The sequence below is a fragment of the Nicotiana tomentosiformis genome, chromosome 8, assembly GCF_000390325.3.
Source record: "Nicotiana tomentosiformis chromosome 8, ASM39032v3, whole genome shotgun sequence".
NCBI classification, from domain to species: Eukaryota; Viridiplantae; Streptophyta; class Magnoliopsida; order Solanales; family Solanaceae; genus Nicotiana; species Nicotiana tomentosiformis.
The window spans coordinates 109,187,124-109,202,392 of record NC_090819.1 but is presented as its reverse complement, the minus strand read 5'-3'; the positions used below and the strand labels follow the sequence as shown (position 1 = coordinate 109,202,392).

At 36.6% G+C, this 15,269-nt stretch overlaps 1 protein-coding gene across 1 annotated transcript; it reads left to right on the top strand.

Annotated features, from left to right (window-relative positions):
* The first annotated feature begins 336 nt into the window (after window positions 1-336).
* On the top strand, window positions 337-1,001 carry LOC104101135 (uncharacterized). Its single transcript, XM_009608556.4, has one exon. It carries the CDS (start codon window positions 417-419, stop codon window positions 786-788), a length of 372 nt encoding a protein of 123 aa, XP_009606851.1. The 5' UTR covers window positions 337-416; the 3' UTR covers window positions 789-1,001.
* The last annotated feature ends 14,268 nt before the right edge of the window (window positions 1,002-15,269 follow it).

The window sequence follows — 15,269 nt, the reverse complement described above, 5'->3', positions numbered from 1 at the left end:
TTTCTTGCACACCTTGATGTTAGATATTTACACTTTTAATCAATCGCTTAAATTAAAAGTTGCTAACGGACATATAATAATTTATGCATATATAATTATGTATAGTAAGTATATAAACTAATATATATCGATTAAATTAAATAGTAAATCCGAATGAATATTTATATATAAATTAATTTGTAACGACAGGGACTGAAGCGATTGGCCTGTCATATGATGACACAAAGTTAACGTGGACAGTCAAAACGCCCACCACGTTTCTGGTTAACATGCGTGTCAAAGAGATAACCTCAACCATGCAAATTAAACTGATAACTACTTGTAGAGCTTTTGCTTCTTATTTTCTTTCAAGTTTCAACTCTCACAATTAGATTGCAAAGCAATTGGCTATAAATCTTAGGTAAATTATCATTTCAATGGCCACTCCACTCAGCTTAAGTAGTGTTAGTCCAACAAAAAGAATGTCCAACGAGAAAAATAAATATATGGAGAAAGAAGAGCAAGATCAGGAGAGAGATTATAAGGATCAGGAGGATAGCCGGCCGGAACACCAACCACCATATATTACGCCGATGCAGCCGCTGACGAAGGAAGCGTACGGCGGTGGGATGTATGGAAAGGATGATGAAGGTGGTGGTCCGGCGAGGAAAGTGGATAATAAACCACCAGCTAGTGAGACACAAAGTGCTGATGGACCAGCGGAAGCCACTCTTCAGCCCAAACATAAACCTCCGCCGTCTTCCGGCGACCGTGACGTTGATATCACCGGGCAATCTTACATTCAATAGCTTAGTACCAATATTGGACGGTGGTGTGTCTTAGTGGTAAAGAATCATCTTGTAATAAGCAAAATAAAGTTGGATGGTGGTGTATGTTTATAAATATTGTCCAGCCGTCTATTTACCTCGAATCATTGAAACTAATTACGGGAAAATTAGTTTCTTTTGAAACTGATTCTCGAAGAAAAATAATTTTCCTCGAAAGGGGAAAAATTAATTTAACTCAGCCTTCTCCTCTTTTACCTCATCCCCATGATGTCCTATACATTTTTTCAAAATCGCTAATAAGAAAAAAAAATTATGAGTAGAAGTTACGTGGAGCAACATTTGAAAACATGTAAGGAAATATGTAATACTCAAAGATATCATGACAAACATTACATCCTTTACTCAAATTCTACCACGTGCACGATTATGAATTTTTTTTACGATCAACCACTCGAATACGAGTAGTTTGGATATATCTTACTTAACAAAAAGGACGAATCCTTGGAAATTAAATCGAGGTTAATTAGTATTTCTATATCGTTTAGGATTTGATATTTATTAGTTTATTTAATTTATGTCCAATTAGAATTTACAATCAATATGAATATGTTTTTTAGATTTTGGTCAAATTTAGTTTTTAGTATTATAAATAGAGATGCTATCACATATTTTCTATCGTGGAGAGATATCTACAATGTAGAGAGATTCAATAGTTTATGAGTTGTGAAAAAGTCTCTTACCACGTTCTCTCTCTAGTTTAATAAATTTCTTCCGTATAGTTTTTGTTGAATTTTTTACTTGTGCTTAAATTATTTTTGGGGTATTTTATTTCTTCAAATTGATATCAGGGCTTGTGTGAGATTCTGTCAGAGCTTGTGTGAGATCCAACAAAAAAATATGGATACTCTATTATCTAATTGTCCTGTTTTTGTGTTTGATGGCAACAGTAATTTCGAAACTTGCAATACTACAACATTATGCATATATAGCTACGAAACCTTAGCTATAGATTTAAAAATCGTGGCTAGTACCTAACAATAGCCATAAAAATTCAAATTCCATGGCTATTTACAAATTTATAAAATTTTTCAGCCACAAAAATTAAATTGGCAAAGCTAATTCCTCATTGTTGCTATAATTTCTAACAATCGTAGCAATAATTACCTAAATAGCTACAAATTTATTGCTACAATAAAATTTCGTAGCTAATCATAATTGTTTGCCACATGATAAAAGTTACGGTAGCAATAGCAATCTTCTAGCCATAATGAATTATCTGAAGCAAAACGTAGTAGCTAAATACGTATTTTTGCTTCAAGTTATCAAAAACTTGTGGCAATATTAAATGATATAGCCACAGAGTTATTGCTAAAATAAAATTTCGTAGCTAATATTAATTTTAACTACGAGTCAAAATGTAATGACCCGACCGGTCGTTCTGAGCAATTGCACTTCGCTCGGTAGTTTTCGGGCATGAGTAGCTCAATATGATGTATTATGACTTATGTGAATCGTCGGCTTTGGTTTTTAGGTTATTCGCAATTGATTTGGAAGAAAGATTCTCAGCTAGAAGCTTTGAATTTGAAAGGTTTGACCAAGTTTGACTTTTTAGTATTTGACCTCGAATTGGATTTCTGATGGTTCCGTTAGCTCCGTTGGGTGATTTTGGACTTAGGAGCACATCCGGAATGTGGTTTGGAGGTCCGTAGTAGAATTTGGCTTGAAATGGCGAAAGTTAAAATTTTAAAAAGTTTAACCGGGAGTGGACTTTTTGATATCGGGATCGGGTTCCGATTCCAGAAGTTGGAACAAGTCCGTAATGTTAAATGTGACTTGTGTGCAAAATTTGAGGTCAATCGGACGTGATGTGATAGGTTTCGGCATCAGTTGTGGAAGTTAAAGTTTCAAAGTTTAATGATTTCGAATTGAGGTGTGATTCGTCGTTTCGATGTTGTTATGTGTGTTTTGAGGCCTCGGGTGGGTCCGTGTTATGTTATGGGACTTGATGGTATATATGGACGGGGTCCCGAGTGGCTCGGGTAAGTTTTGGACGAGGTTCGGACCATTTTCATTCCACGTTGCATTGCTGAAGATTTTCTGGTTCTAGTATGACCGCACCTGCAGAGTATGTAGCGCAGGTGCGGAGCCGCAAAAGCGGCAGTTCCATCGCAGAAGCGAGAAAGGGAGCTGGGCGTGAGGATCGCAGGTGCGGGTGCTTGGACGCACCTGCACAACCGCAGATGCGGTTGGAGTGCGCAGAAGCGGCTTAAGGACTGCAGGTGTGAGATTTTGCTGAGTGAGACTGTTTCGCAGAAGCGGTGGTTGCAGATGTGACAATTTGACCGCAAATGTGGATTCGCTGGGTAGAATGTTATAAGTTGGAGGGTTGGTCATTTTTATCACATATTGAGCTATGGACTTCGGATTGAGGTGATATTTGAAGCAAATTTCATCACAAGAATTGGGGTAAGTGTTCTCTACTCAGTTTTAATTATATTTCACGAATCTATCTTCACTGTTTGGCAATTGGTTGATGAATTTTAAAGAGAAATTGGGGAGTTCCTAAAGTTTTATAATATAGAGTTTTGAGTTTTGAACATCGAATTGGAGTCCGAATTGAGTGAAACTAGTATGGTTGGACTTGTAATTGAATGGGTTATCGGATTTTGTGAGTTTTGTTGGGTTCTGAAGTGCGGGCCCGGGTTGGGCTTTTGGGCCAATTACGGGCTTTGATTCAAGATTTGATCTTTTATGACCGGGATTGGTTCCTTTAGCATTGTTTGATGTATTTGAATTGTTGTTGGTCAGTTTCGAGCCATTCGGAGGTTGGTACGCATGGGGTGGCATCTTCGGAGCATCGTTTGGCTTGCTCGGCATTGATATTGGCTTGTTCGAGGTAAGTAACTCTTCTAATCTTAGTGGTGAGGGTATGAAACCCCGAAAATACGTGTTATATTATTGGTATTGAGGTGACGCACATGCTAGGTGACGGGCGTGTGGGCGTGCACCATGTGAATTGAGACTCTGTTGTTCCCATGGCACTGTATAGTGGTCATATTCTGCTAATATCCATGTTTTCACCATGTGATAAAGTAGTTAAGCTGTCAATCATGCTAAATATCATGTTTAGGCTTTATGCTGATATTGTTAGGATCCATAGTGGTCGTTTCTTACTGTCATCTCATTGATTTCATTGATATATTGTACTTAGTCATATTCATGCATTCATATCATATCTCAGTCTCAGTTGTTGTTTATTGATACATCATATCATTGTTGTCGAGCTATTTTCATGGCATTGTGAGCCTGTGAGTGAGACTGGAGAGATTGATGACTTAGTAAAGCCGAGGGCCTAAGTGAGAGTGATATTTTGGGATCAGGCTGCATGCCGCAGCATATGATATTGATTATATTTTATATGGATCGGGTTGCACGCCGCAACAAATTTTCGGGATATATATATATATATATATATATATATATATATATATATATTATTGGATCGGGTTGCACGTCGCAACAATATTGGATCGGGTTGTATGCCGCAACAATATTGGATCGGGCTGCACACCGCAATAATATAGCGCTTGGGCTGAAGGAGCCCCTCCGGAGTCTGCACACCTCCAGTGAGCACAGTCGACTATATATATATATGTGGATCGTGCTGCACGCCGCAGCGGGTATTGTGCATCGCTGAGTGATTGAGTGTGCTAAGCCTTGAGCATAGTAAGAGAGAATGCGAGACAGTGAGATTGAGTGCTCTGAGAGTGTGAGTACATGAGTTCATCTCTGAGACACATTGCATTGACATGCACACATGACATACACGTATATAGATGTATTTTTCTCATGCTATACGGTATCACATCATTCATAATTTCTCACACATATTAACAGATGGGCATAGTGATGCATTTGTTTTATACTGGTTATCTGGAAAGAAAATGAAACATCTTATTTATTATGGAAAGGATTTTGGGAAAATTATTATTTTTAAACTTATTCATATTTTTGGTAACTCTGGTAAACGATTTGGGTTTTCATTGGAATACTCGAAAGGTGGAACTTTTTTCAGAAATCATGTTTTGTTGAACATTTGATTGTTGAGTTACTTCTGGTATTACTTGTTTTATGTTGTTATGAACTATTGTTGGTTATTGAAGTTGGGACCCGACCTTTGTTCTAGCTCATCACTGCTTTCAACCTAAGGTTAGGTTTATTACTTACTCAGTATATGGGATCGGTTGTACTGATACTACACTTCTGCACGTTGCGTGCATATGTTGGCTATTATTGTTGCTTTGCTCGATGGTTGCCGGATTTGAAGATGTACCTGTGTTCTTATTGTAGCTGCCTCTTGTTCATGGTAGCCTTAGATTTATAAAAACTATGTTTATGTACTTTTCAAACAGAAGATGTATTTACTTCATATCAGCTTTGTAAACTCTATTCTTAGAAGCTCATGATTTGTACTACCAGTTATTGGGGAATGTATAAGATTAAAACTTTTCATTACTTAATTGCTTTATAAATTGTTATTGGAGTTGGTTAGTGGTTAATTGGTTTACCTAGCGGGTTGGGTTAGGTGCCATCACGACTAGTCAGATTTTGGGTGGTGACAAGGTGGTATCAGAGTTCTAGGTTCATAGGTTCTACAAGTCATGAGCAAGTGTCTAGTAGAGTCTTGCAGATCGGTATGATGATGTCCATACCTATCTTCGAGAGGCTACAGGACATTTAGGATATACTTCCCATCTTTCTTTCATTATTGTGCGGTATTGATTTAGCTTGAGGCGTAATCCTTCAAATTCCTTCCACATATTTGTATGCTCACATGAGCGCTCGGTATCAGCTGTGCAACAACGGCTTGTGATTCCATGGTTGAGGTGCGAGATGTGATTTTGGCATGCTGATGATGGGCCAGTCTGGAGGACTTGAGGCCGGATTTTGACTGTAGCTTGAGCACGGAGATTTCGATTGTGTGAGCACGTGCTTTTGGACTTATACGTCCGGTAGTGTCCCTATGAGTGGAATTTGTGTCTCGATGAGTGGTAGAATGGCTATGTTGTGAGCATGATGTGACTGCGGGATGTGTTCAGATTGTTCGGATGTGACGAGAATAGTTTACTTGAGATGTAGCAAGGACTATTGGGTCATTGATTTCTATCTTGATTTGGCGTATGGTCTCGAGTTATAGGTGTGTTGAGGGATCTCTCATGTTGTTTAGTTGTGGAGTGAAGTAGACTCTCATATCTTGTTGATGAGTTCTGAATCGAGGAGATTAAGTGATTACGTAGTAATCGTGATTGTGGAATGATGTAGAGAGATGTCAGTTTGAGGCAAAGCATATGGGTTATCCCCTGCGAGGTGTCCTGAGGTTGTGTGATTCCTAAGATGTTTTGTAGAGAGTTCCCTTTTACCAGTGAATGATATACGTTGCAATTTGAGTTTGGATCGCTTGTGGAAGTTGGCTTGACTATTACAAGGGTAAATGCAAGATTTGCAGATAATTTGAAGTATTAGTTGGTTTGCGTTCAGGAGCTCAGGAAGGATTGAGTTGAATCTCACTGTGGTATTATGGTAGTAATGGGGTATGGTTATTGTAAGTAGTTAGATGTTTTATTCCATGGTTTTGAGCCAAGTGGGGGAGTCTGCTATCGACGAGTTGATTGCACGGTTATGTGTTGTATTGGTTTCAGTTCGGGGTATACTAGTGAATCAGTTATTGCAGAGGTCGAGACCGAGGATGGCTCGGGTAAAGAAATTTTTGGATACAGGTTGTATAACACTCTATAGGTATATGAGAAATCATAAAATAATTGAGTGGTTATTCGCGAAGGATATAGTGTACATGGAGTAGGAATTTGCTCTGTTGCTTAGGAGTGTGGGTTACTCTTTACTCCCTTGGGTGTTGGTGTGCTAATGTGGCACAGGTCGTTCGGTCCGTTTGGTCGGTTTAATTGAGATTTGAGTAGAGTGGATGACTCTCGAGAATGGTTCTAATTGATTCAAGATTTATATGTAGCGATTTGGAATTTTCAAGATTTGCATATGGCTAGAAACTAGGAATTGCATTGGATGGTGTCGAGACTTGTGGAATTTTATATCATTGTGGATTGTGCATTTCAGTATCAAGAAGGTGAAGGAAAATAGTTTTAGGTTCACAGAAGGTCTCTTCAGAGTGGGTATCTCGATTGTGGTGCTTAAGAGAACAGTCAACGGCTTATGGGCTATAGGGCGTTGTGGTTTTATACTAGGGTCTCTTGTGTGGTAAATTTTGGTTAAGGATCGTGGTGTTCAAGCAAGGAGAAGTATCAATTTGAAGGCAATTTGGAAGGGACTTGGAGAAATAGGACAGCGTGGTAGTAGGTTGGATCAGCACAGTAATGGATATAATCGGTTCTTTAGGTACCTATGATGTGGCTAGTCTCCACAGGTGTTTCGTGAAAATGCTCTTGGGTTTTGGTGACCTGCGTGGTTGGGTTGAGTTAGAGAGATTTGGTTCTGATAGCTTGGTTATGAGAAAATGGGTTTCAAAGAGTTCTCAATGGTTTTTACCGCGGTTCGAGGAGTATATTTCCTACCGGCATGAGGAATATGTTGTGTATAGTGATTTTCTCCTGGATGGGATCAAATAAAAAGTTCTTGGCTAATTAAGTATGCAGTTGCTTGTGACTCGGAGTGGATTACGAAGCTCTCATATTTTTCGTATGATGGCATGGTATGTGCGGTGTGTTGTGTAGGATTGAGAATTTTATGTGTAAGGTCACAGTTTAATTTTGAAGGGAAGGTCATGAGTCCTTAGGCAGCATGGGTAGTTTCGGACGACTAGGTGAATGATATTACTATCTGGCATGGCTCGATAAGGGTATATATTTCAGAAAGGGCAATATGTTTTGATTTATGGATACTTTATTGGTATTACAGCACTCTCTTGTTTGATCGGATGCTGATGTTCAAATTTTGCTTTGTGGCACAGAAGAATTATAGAAGTATTACTCGTGGGATAATCGTGTATTGGAGAAGTGTTAGACATTCAGGCGGTGGAGTTGAGATCATATATGGTGATTCGTGTATTTTATGGTTTTGGAGACTAGGAGTTCTCATGAGTAGATTGTTTCGTGGTTGTGGACCGTGAAAACGTAGCCAAGGTTAGTCAAAAGATAGTATGTGTTGTGATTCAGTTCTTGTGAACTTTCGGAGGGTTATTTATTTATTGTGGGTGACGAGAGTTGATTTATGGTTCATTGGTAGGGGCAATATGGATGTGTGTGCTACACTGAGCCAGATCGGTTGGCTCCATACTGCTATTGATGAAGGATGTGCCATTCGGTTGTTGTTGAGCCTATTCGTGTTCTGAAATGGTCTGTGAGTTACTCTTCTATGCTACAAGGAGTCGTGATTTGTTGGTTATATGCACATATGGTGCAGTTCTATTTGAGCTTTATATCGAGGTTTAAGCGGGATGAGTATCTGGATATTGCATGATTAATTGCGAGTTGGCTATGTTCTTTTCGGATCGTGGTATTGTGTTACTTGCTCTCCGTGGTCATGGTAATTCACTTTGGGTACTTGATATCGAATTTCGCATGATTATTGATTTTGAGCAGGGTGGCTCGAGGTATATAATATGGACTAGCATTTGGATGAGGTCACGCATTGTAGCAGAGTTGTATTGAGGTATGATCCTTTGTATGAGATTCGTGTGTTTTGGTTATGTGGTGTGTGACGGGTTCTTAGCATTTCATTGGGGTGGCACCCGATGAGTTTGGGGAATGATTCTCTTGTTTGAGTCATTCTCCATATTTGGATACATTTGGAATGTTGCTTATTGGTGCACGGATTGCACGGGTTATGACTTTAAGTTGTATTGATGTGTCATGTCACTAGAGTGATTATGTTAGATGGGATAAAGTCATCGTAATAGAATGGGTGCTATCGAATCTGATTGCGGTATATTTGGAAGGATATTGATGCTTATCGGCTTAGAAATTTTCTATAGTTCCTATCGGAGTTGAGGGAGTTCCACAACTTGTTGATCTGGCGAATGGTTATGAGTTTCTGCATGTTTCTTTCATTGTTGGCAGTATATGAAGGTGTTAGAACGAGGCTTTGTTTGATAAGAGGTTTATTACCGGCATTGGGTTGTTTTGAGCATCTATTATGATTAGAAATTATCGCTATGAGTGTTTGAGTTATGTGGTATATCATGTGATTTCATCTTGAGTTATGGCTATGGCTGGATATAGCTTGTTCAGACTTTATACGGTATGTAGAAGCGAGATTCTGATCTTATAGAAAATTTCAGATGTGGGAATTGGATTCTAATGCTTATGGCCTAGGTTGGATTAAGAAATTTCAGTCATGTTGTGTTATCAGACCTATATGGGATAGGGTGACGTGAGATCACCCCCGGGTATATGCATGGTAAGGTTACACTGTGGTTTGATGGCTTTGAGAACAACTCTGGGCACGTTCGAGGACGAACGTATGTTTAAGTGGGGGAGGATGTCACGACCCGACCGATCGTTCTGAGCAATTGCACTTCGCTCGGTAGTTTTCGGGCATGAGTAGCTCCGTATGATGTATTATGACTTATGTGAATCGTCGGTTTTGGTTTTCAGGTTATTCGGAATTGATTTGGAAAAAAGATTCTCAGCTAGAAGCTTTAAATTTAAAAGGTTTGACCAAGTTTGACCTTTTAGTATTTGACCTCAGATTGGATTTCTGATGGTTCCACTAGCTCCGTTGGGCGATTTTGGACTTAGGAGCGCGTCCGGATTGTGGTTTGGAGGTCCGTAGTAGAATTTGGCTTGAAATGGCGAAAGTCGGAAGTTTTGAAAGTTTGACCGGGAGTGGACTTTTTGATATCGAGGTCGGATTCTGATTCCGGAAGTTGGAGCAGATCCGTAATATCAAATGTGACTTGTGTGCAAAATTTGAGGTCAATCGGATGTGATGTGATAGGTTTCGGCATCGATTGTGGAAGTTGAAGTTTTAAAGTTCAATGATTTCAAATTGAGGTGTGATTCATCGTTTCGATGTTGTTATGTATGTTTTGAGGCCTCGAGTGGGTCCGTGTTATATTATGGGACTTGTTGGTATATTTAGACGGGGTCCCGAGTGGCTCTGGTGAGTTTCGGACGAGGTTCGGACCATTTTCATTCCATGTTGCATTGCTGAAGATTTTCTGGTTCTGGTATGACCGCACCTGCGGAGCATGTAGCGCAGGTGCGAAGCCGCAAAAGCGACAGTGCCCTCACAGAAGCGAGAAAGGAAGCTGGGCGTGAGGATCGCAGGTGCGGGTGCTTGGGCGCACATGCGCAACTGCAGATGCGGTTGGAGTGCGTAGAAGCGCAATCGCAGAAGCGGCTTAAGGACCGCATGTGCGAGGTTTTGCTGAGTGAGTTTGTTTCGCAAAAGGGAGGAATTACCGCAGAAACGGTGGTCGCAGATGCGACAATTTGACCGCAAATGCGGATTCGCTGGGCAGAATGTTATAAGTTCGAGGGTTGGTCGTTTTTATCACATATTGAGCTATGGACTTCGTATTGAGGTGATTTTTGAAGCAAATTTCATCACAAGGATTGGGGTAAGTGTTCTCTACTCATTTTAGATTATATTTCACGAATCTATCTTCATTTTTTGGCAACTGGTTGATGAATTTTAAAAAGAAATTGGGGGGTTTTGGCCTAAAGTTTTATAATATAGATTTTTGAGTTTTGAACAACGAATTGGAATCCGAATTGTGTGAAATTAGTATGGTTGGATTTGTAATTGAATGGGTTGTCGGATTTTGTAAGTTTTGTCGGGTTTCGAGGTGCAGGCCCGGGTTGGGCGTTTGGTTCCTTTAGTATTGTTTGATGTATTTGAATTGTTGTTGGTCAGTTTCGAGCCATTTGAAGGTCGAACGCGTGGGGTGGCATCTTCGGAGCATCATTTGGCTTGCTCGTCATTGATATTGGCTTGTTCGAGATAAGTAACTCTTCTAATCTTAGTGGTGAGGGTATGAAACCCCGAAAATACGTGTTATATGATTGGTATTGAGGTGACGCACATGCTAGGTGACGGGCGTGTGGGCGTGCACCATGTGAATTGAGACTCTGTTGTTCCCATGGCACTGTATAGTGGTCCTATTTTGTTGATATCCGTATTTTTACCATGTGATAAAGTAGTTAATCTGTCAATCATGCTTAAATATCATGTTTAGGCTTTATGTTGATATTGTTAGGACCCATAGTGGTCATTTCTTACTGTCATCTTACTGATTTTATTGATATATTATACTCAATCATATTCATGCATTCATATCATATCTCACTCTCAGTTGTTGTTTATTAATACATCATATCCTTGTTGTCGGGATAGTTTCATGACATTATGAGCCCGTGAGAGAGACTGCAGAGATTGATGACTGAGTGAGGCCGAGGGCCTGAGTGAGAGTGATATTTTGGGATCGAACTGCATGCCACAGCATATGATATTGATTATATTTTATATGGATCAGGTTGCACGCCGAAACAAGCCTTCGGGCTATATATATATATATATATATATATTATTGGATCGGGTTGCACGCCGCAATAATATTGGATCGGGTTGCACGCTGTAACATTATTGGATCGGGCTGCACGCCACAACAATATATTACGCTTGGGCTGAAGGAGCCCCTTCGGAGTTTGTATACCCCTAGTGAGCGTAGTCGACTATATATATATATATATGCCGATCGTGCTGCACGCCGCAGCGGGTATTGTGCATCGCTGAGTGATTGAGTGTGCTAAGCCTTGAGCATAGTGAGAGAGAATGCGAGACAGTGAGATTGAGTGCTCTGAGAGTGTGAGTACATGAGTTCATCTCTGAGACACATTGCATTGACATGCACACATGACATACATGTATAAAAATATATTTTTCTCATGTTGTACGGTATCATATCATTCATGATTTCTCACACATGTTAATAGATGTGCATAGTGATGCATTTGTTTTACACTGGTTATCTGGAAAGAAAATGAAACATCTTATTTATTATGTAAAGGATTTTGAGAAAATTATTGTTTTCAAACTTATTCATATTTTTGGTAACTCTGGTAAACGATTTGGGTTTTCATTGGAATACTCGAAAGGTGGAACTATTTTCAGAAATTATGTTTTGTTGAACATTTATTTGTTGAGTTACTTCTGGTATTACTTGTTTTATGTTGTTATGAACTATTGTTGGTTATTGAAGTTGGGACCCGACCTTTGTTCTAGCTCGTCACTGCTTTCAACCTAAGGTTAAGTTTGTTACTTACTCAGTACATGAGGTCGGTTGTACTGATACTACACTTTTGCACGCTGCGTGCATATGTTGGCGATTGTTGTTGTTGTGTTTGATGGTTGCCGGATTTGAAGATGTACCCGCGTTCCTATTGTAGCTGCCTCTTGTTCATGGTAGCCTTAGATTTATAAAAACTCTGTTTATGTACTTTTCAAACAGAAGATGTATTTATTTCATATCAGCTTTGTAAACTCTATTCTTAGAAGCTCATAATTTGTACTACAGTTCTTGGGAAAAGTATAAGATTAAGACTTTTCATTACTTAATTGCTTTATAAATTATTATTAGAGTTGGTTAGTGGTTAATTGGCTTACCTAGCGGGTTGGGTTAGGTGTCATCACGACTAGTCGGATTTTGGGTCGTGACATAGAACTTATCGTAGCAATAGTAACCTTTTAGCCACAACAAGTTATCTAAAATAAAATATTATAACTAAACAAATATTTGTTGCTTCAAGTACTAAATTACCGTGGCAACAATTGGTTTAATAACAAGAGTTATTTGCATGATTAGATGATATAGCCTCGAATTTATTTTCGAGATAAAATTCCGCATCTAATTATTTTTTTTTGCCACAAGTTAAAATTTACTATAGCAATAGTAATTTTTTAGCCACATAAAATTACCTAAAACAAAATCGTGTAGCTAAATGAATATTTTTGCTTCAAATTACCCACAAAAAAATAGTTAGCTTAACAATTACATATATAGAACATAATATTTAATTATCTATCACTAACATTATTGTTCATATAAAGTTTTATATAATTTTCATATATCTAGATACATTTAGAATTACTAATTTAATATGGTTAATTTCTAAGTTCATTGGAAAATTAATTATATTATATTTCTTATTAAATATGTGTATTTTATATGTTCCAATTATAAATAAAATAATGAAAGTATATCTCCTTTTGCCGAGGGTCTTTCGGAAATAGCCTCTCTATCCTCCGGAGTAGGGGTAAGGTCTGCGTACACACTACCTTCTCCAGGCTCCACACGTGGGATTATAATGGGTTGTTCTAGTTCTTGTTGTTGTTATCTAATTAATGATGAAATAATCAATTATATAGTAGAATTTAAACAACCATAAAGTTGTAAAACTTACATTCTATAGAAAATTATTTATATTAATCTATACAATAATAGATTATAATGATATGGTCCATTGCTATCTCAATAACTTATTAATTATCATAAATTAAATTATATACTCAATCTAAAAATTGAGATTTTAATATGATTCGAAAGGGAAGACCTCTCTTATGACTATTATTTTATAATACTTACATAATTTTAATACTATTAATTTTTATTTCAAAAATGTTAAAAATTTAATATGGTCGCTATAAGAGTGTATAACAAAACTAACTAGTGTATCACAATTAAAAACAAATAAAGTATTACTTGTAAGCTTCAAATATAATTAAAAAATAATGGAATTATATCTAATTAATGCGTGAATAACTAATTATATAGTAGAATTTAAACGACTATAAGCTTGTACCACTTATATTGTATAGTAAATTATAAGTACATATTTAATCTAGACAATAAATTACTTTATAATGATATGGTCTTTTACTATTTTAATAACTTATTGATGATCATAAATCAAATTATACATCAAATCCAAGAATTGAGAATTTAATATGATTCGGAAGGGGATCATGTCTCTCTTGTGACTAGTATTTTATATTTTATTACATAAATTTGATATTATTAATTTTATTTGAAAGGTAAAGAATTCAATATCATCGATATAAAAGTATAAAACAAAACTAACTAGTATATTATAATTCAATAATTACTTGTGAGTTTCAAATATAATCAAATAAGTATGCAATAATATTTAATTAAATTTTAATATATGAATATAGCATATTTTAAAAGCTATATGCTTGTATTTGTATGTATCTACGTTGACCACTAATTATATTCAATTTAAATAAGTTTAAAAGTTATTGATTTAATGGTCTAATACTATTTTAATAATTTAATAATTATCATTAATATAATTAAAAAACTATAAATTAAGAAGCTAATATAATTGAAATATGAGGATATATTAATTCTAAAAAAAATCACATAGGACAGAAAAAAATTGTAAAGAATATTTTTTTTATGCAAATAGTTGTTTTTTGCTATCTTGCTTAATGTAAGTTCTATATTATTTTTTTTGCGTAGGCAATTTTCTTACACATATTTGTTTTGTTATTTAATTTATTTGCTTTATAGATTTGCCTACATCACCGAAAAAGTAGTACTTTGTATTTTGATTTAAGTAAGAAGTAAAAAAAAAAAAAAAAGCAACAATAGTAGTATATAAGAAAAAGTAAAGCAAAACCAAAGACAAACCAAAACCTAACTTCATATCCTCCCCCTCTTAGTTGCCACCCCCTCCTCCCGCTTTCCCATTTCTTTTACCGTTTAAATGCTTTCTCTATTCCGAGTTATGTTCATATCTTTATATTTTAAGATTTTTGATTCTCATTATATCTATTTAGCTTAGATTTTTAGGTTAAATTTTACAGGTTATCCCAACAATTTGATAAATATTGTATCTTATTTGTTATAAATATTGCGTGGGAACTTAAAAATAATAAGGCTGTAATGTTGGGATGAAGATTCCTTAAGAAATTCTTTAAAAGGTGTACATGTTCGTTTACTTGTGTTGTTGCTTTGAATTTTTCCCTTTTGTTATTTGTTAAAAATTCTTGTAAACGAATATCAAGACATAATTTTTTTTCTTTTTGAAATTCTATTAGTAGCATTTTTACAAATTAAACTTGATCTTTGTATTATAATTTTCCTTGGTTTTGCTAATCATTTTTGTGCTAATTGTTGTTTCTTTTGAATTTACAAGGTGCATTTTAATTCTTTAACGTAAGAAGATCAGGGATCGAGTGGCGACATTTTCAATCACATGATCAATTACTTAGAATTTTTTTTTGATGTGGAACTTATTGTCTAGCCTCCCATTAGCTAGTTTTTATTCTACAGATTTTATTGTGTCTCTTGTAGAATAGTTGTATATTGAGGATGCATCAACTTTAGATATATAATTGTATATTTTGGAATTAACTTTTAAAATTATTCATGTTAGTTTGTATGAAGTAAGTGATATCCACAACTTATTATGTTTCTAATTTTAATAAAACAAACTATGCGTGGAT

Bases quoted from the DNA above. Each gene is read 5' to 3' on its own strand.
- LOC104101135 (XM_009608556.4), top strand. From the start codon at position 417: ATGGCCACTCCACTCAGCTTAAGTAGTGTTAGTCCAACAAAAAGAATG.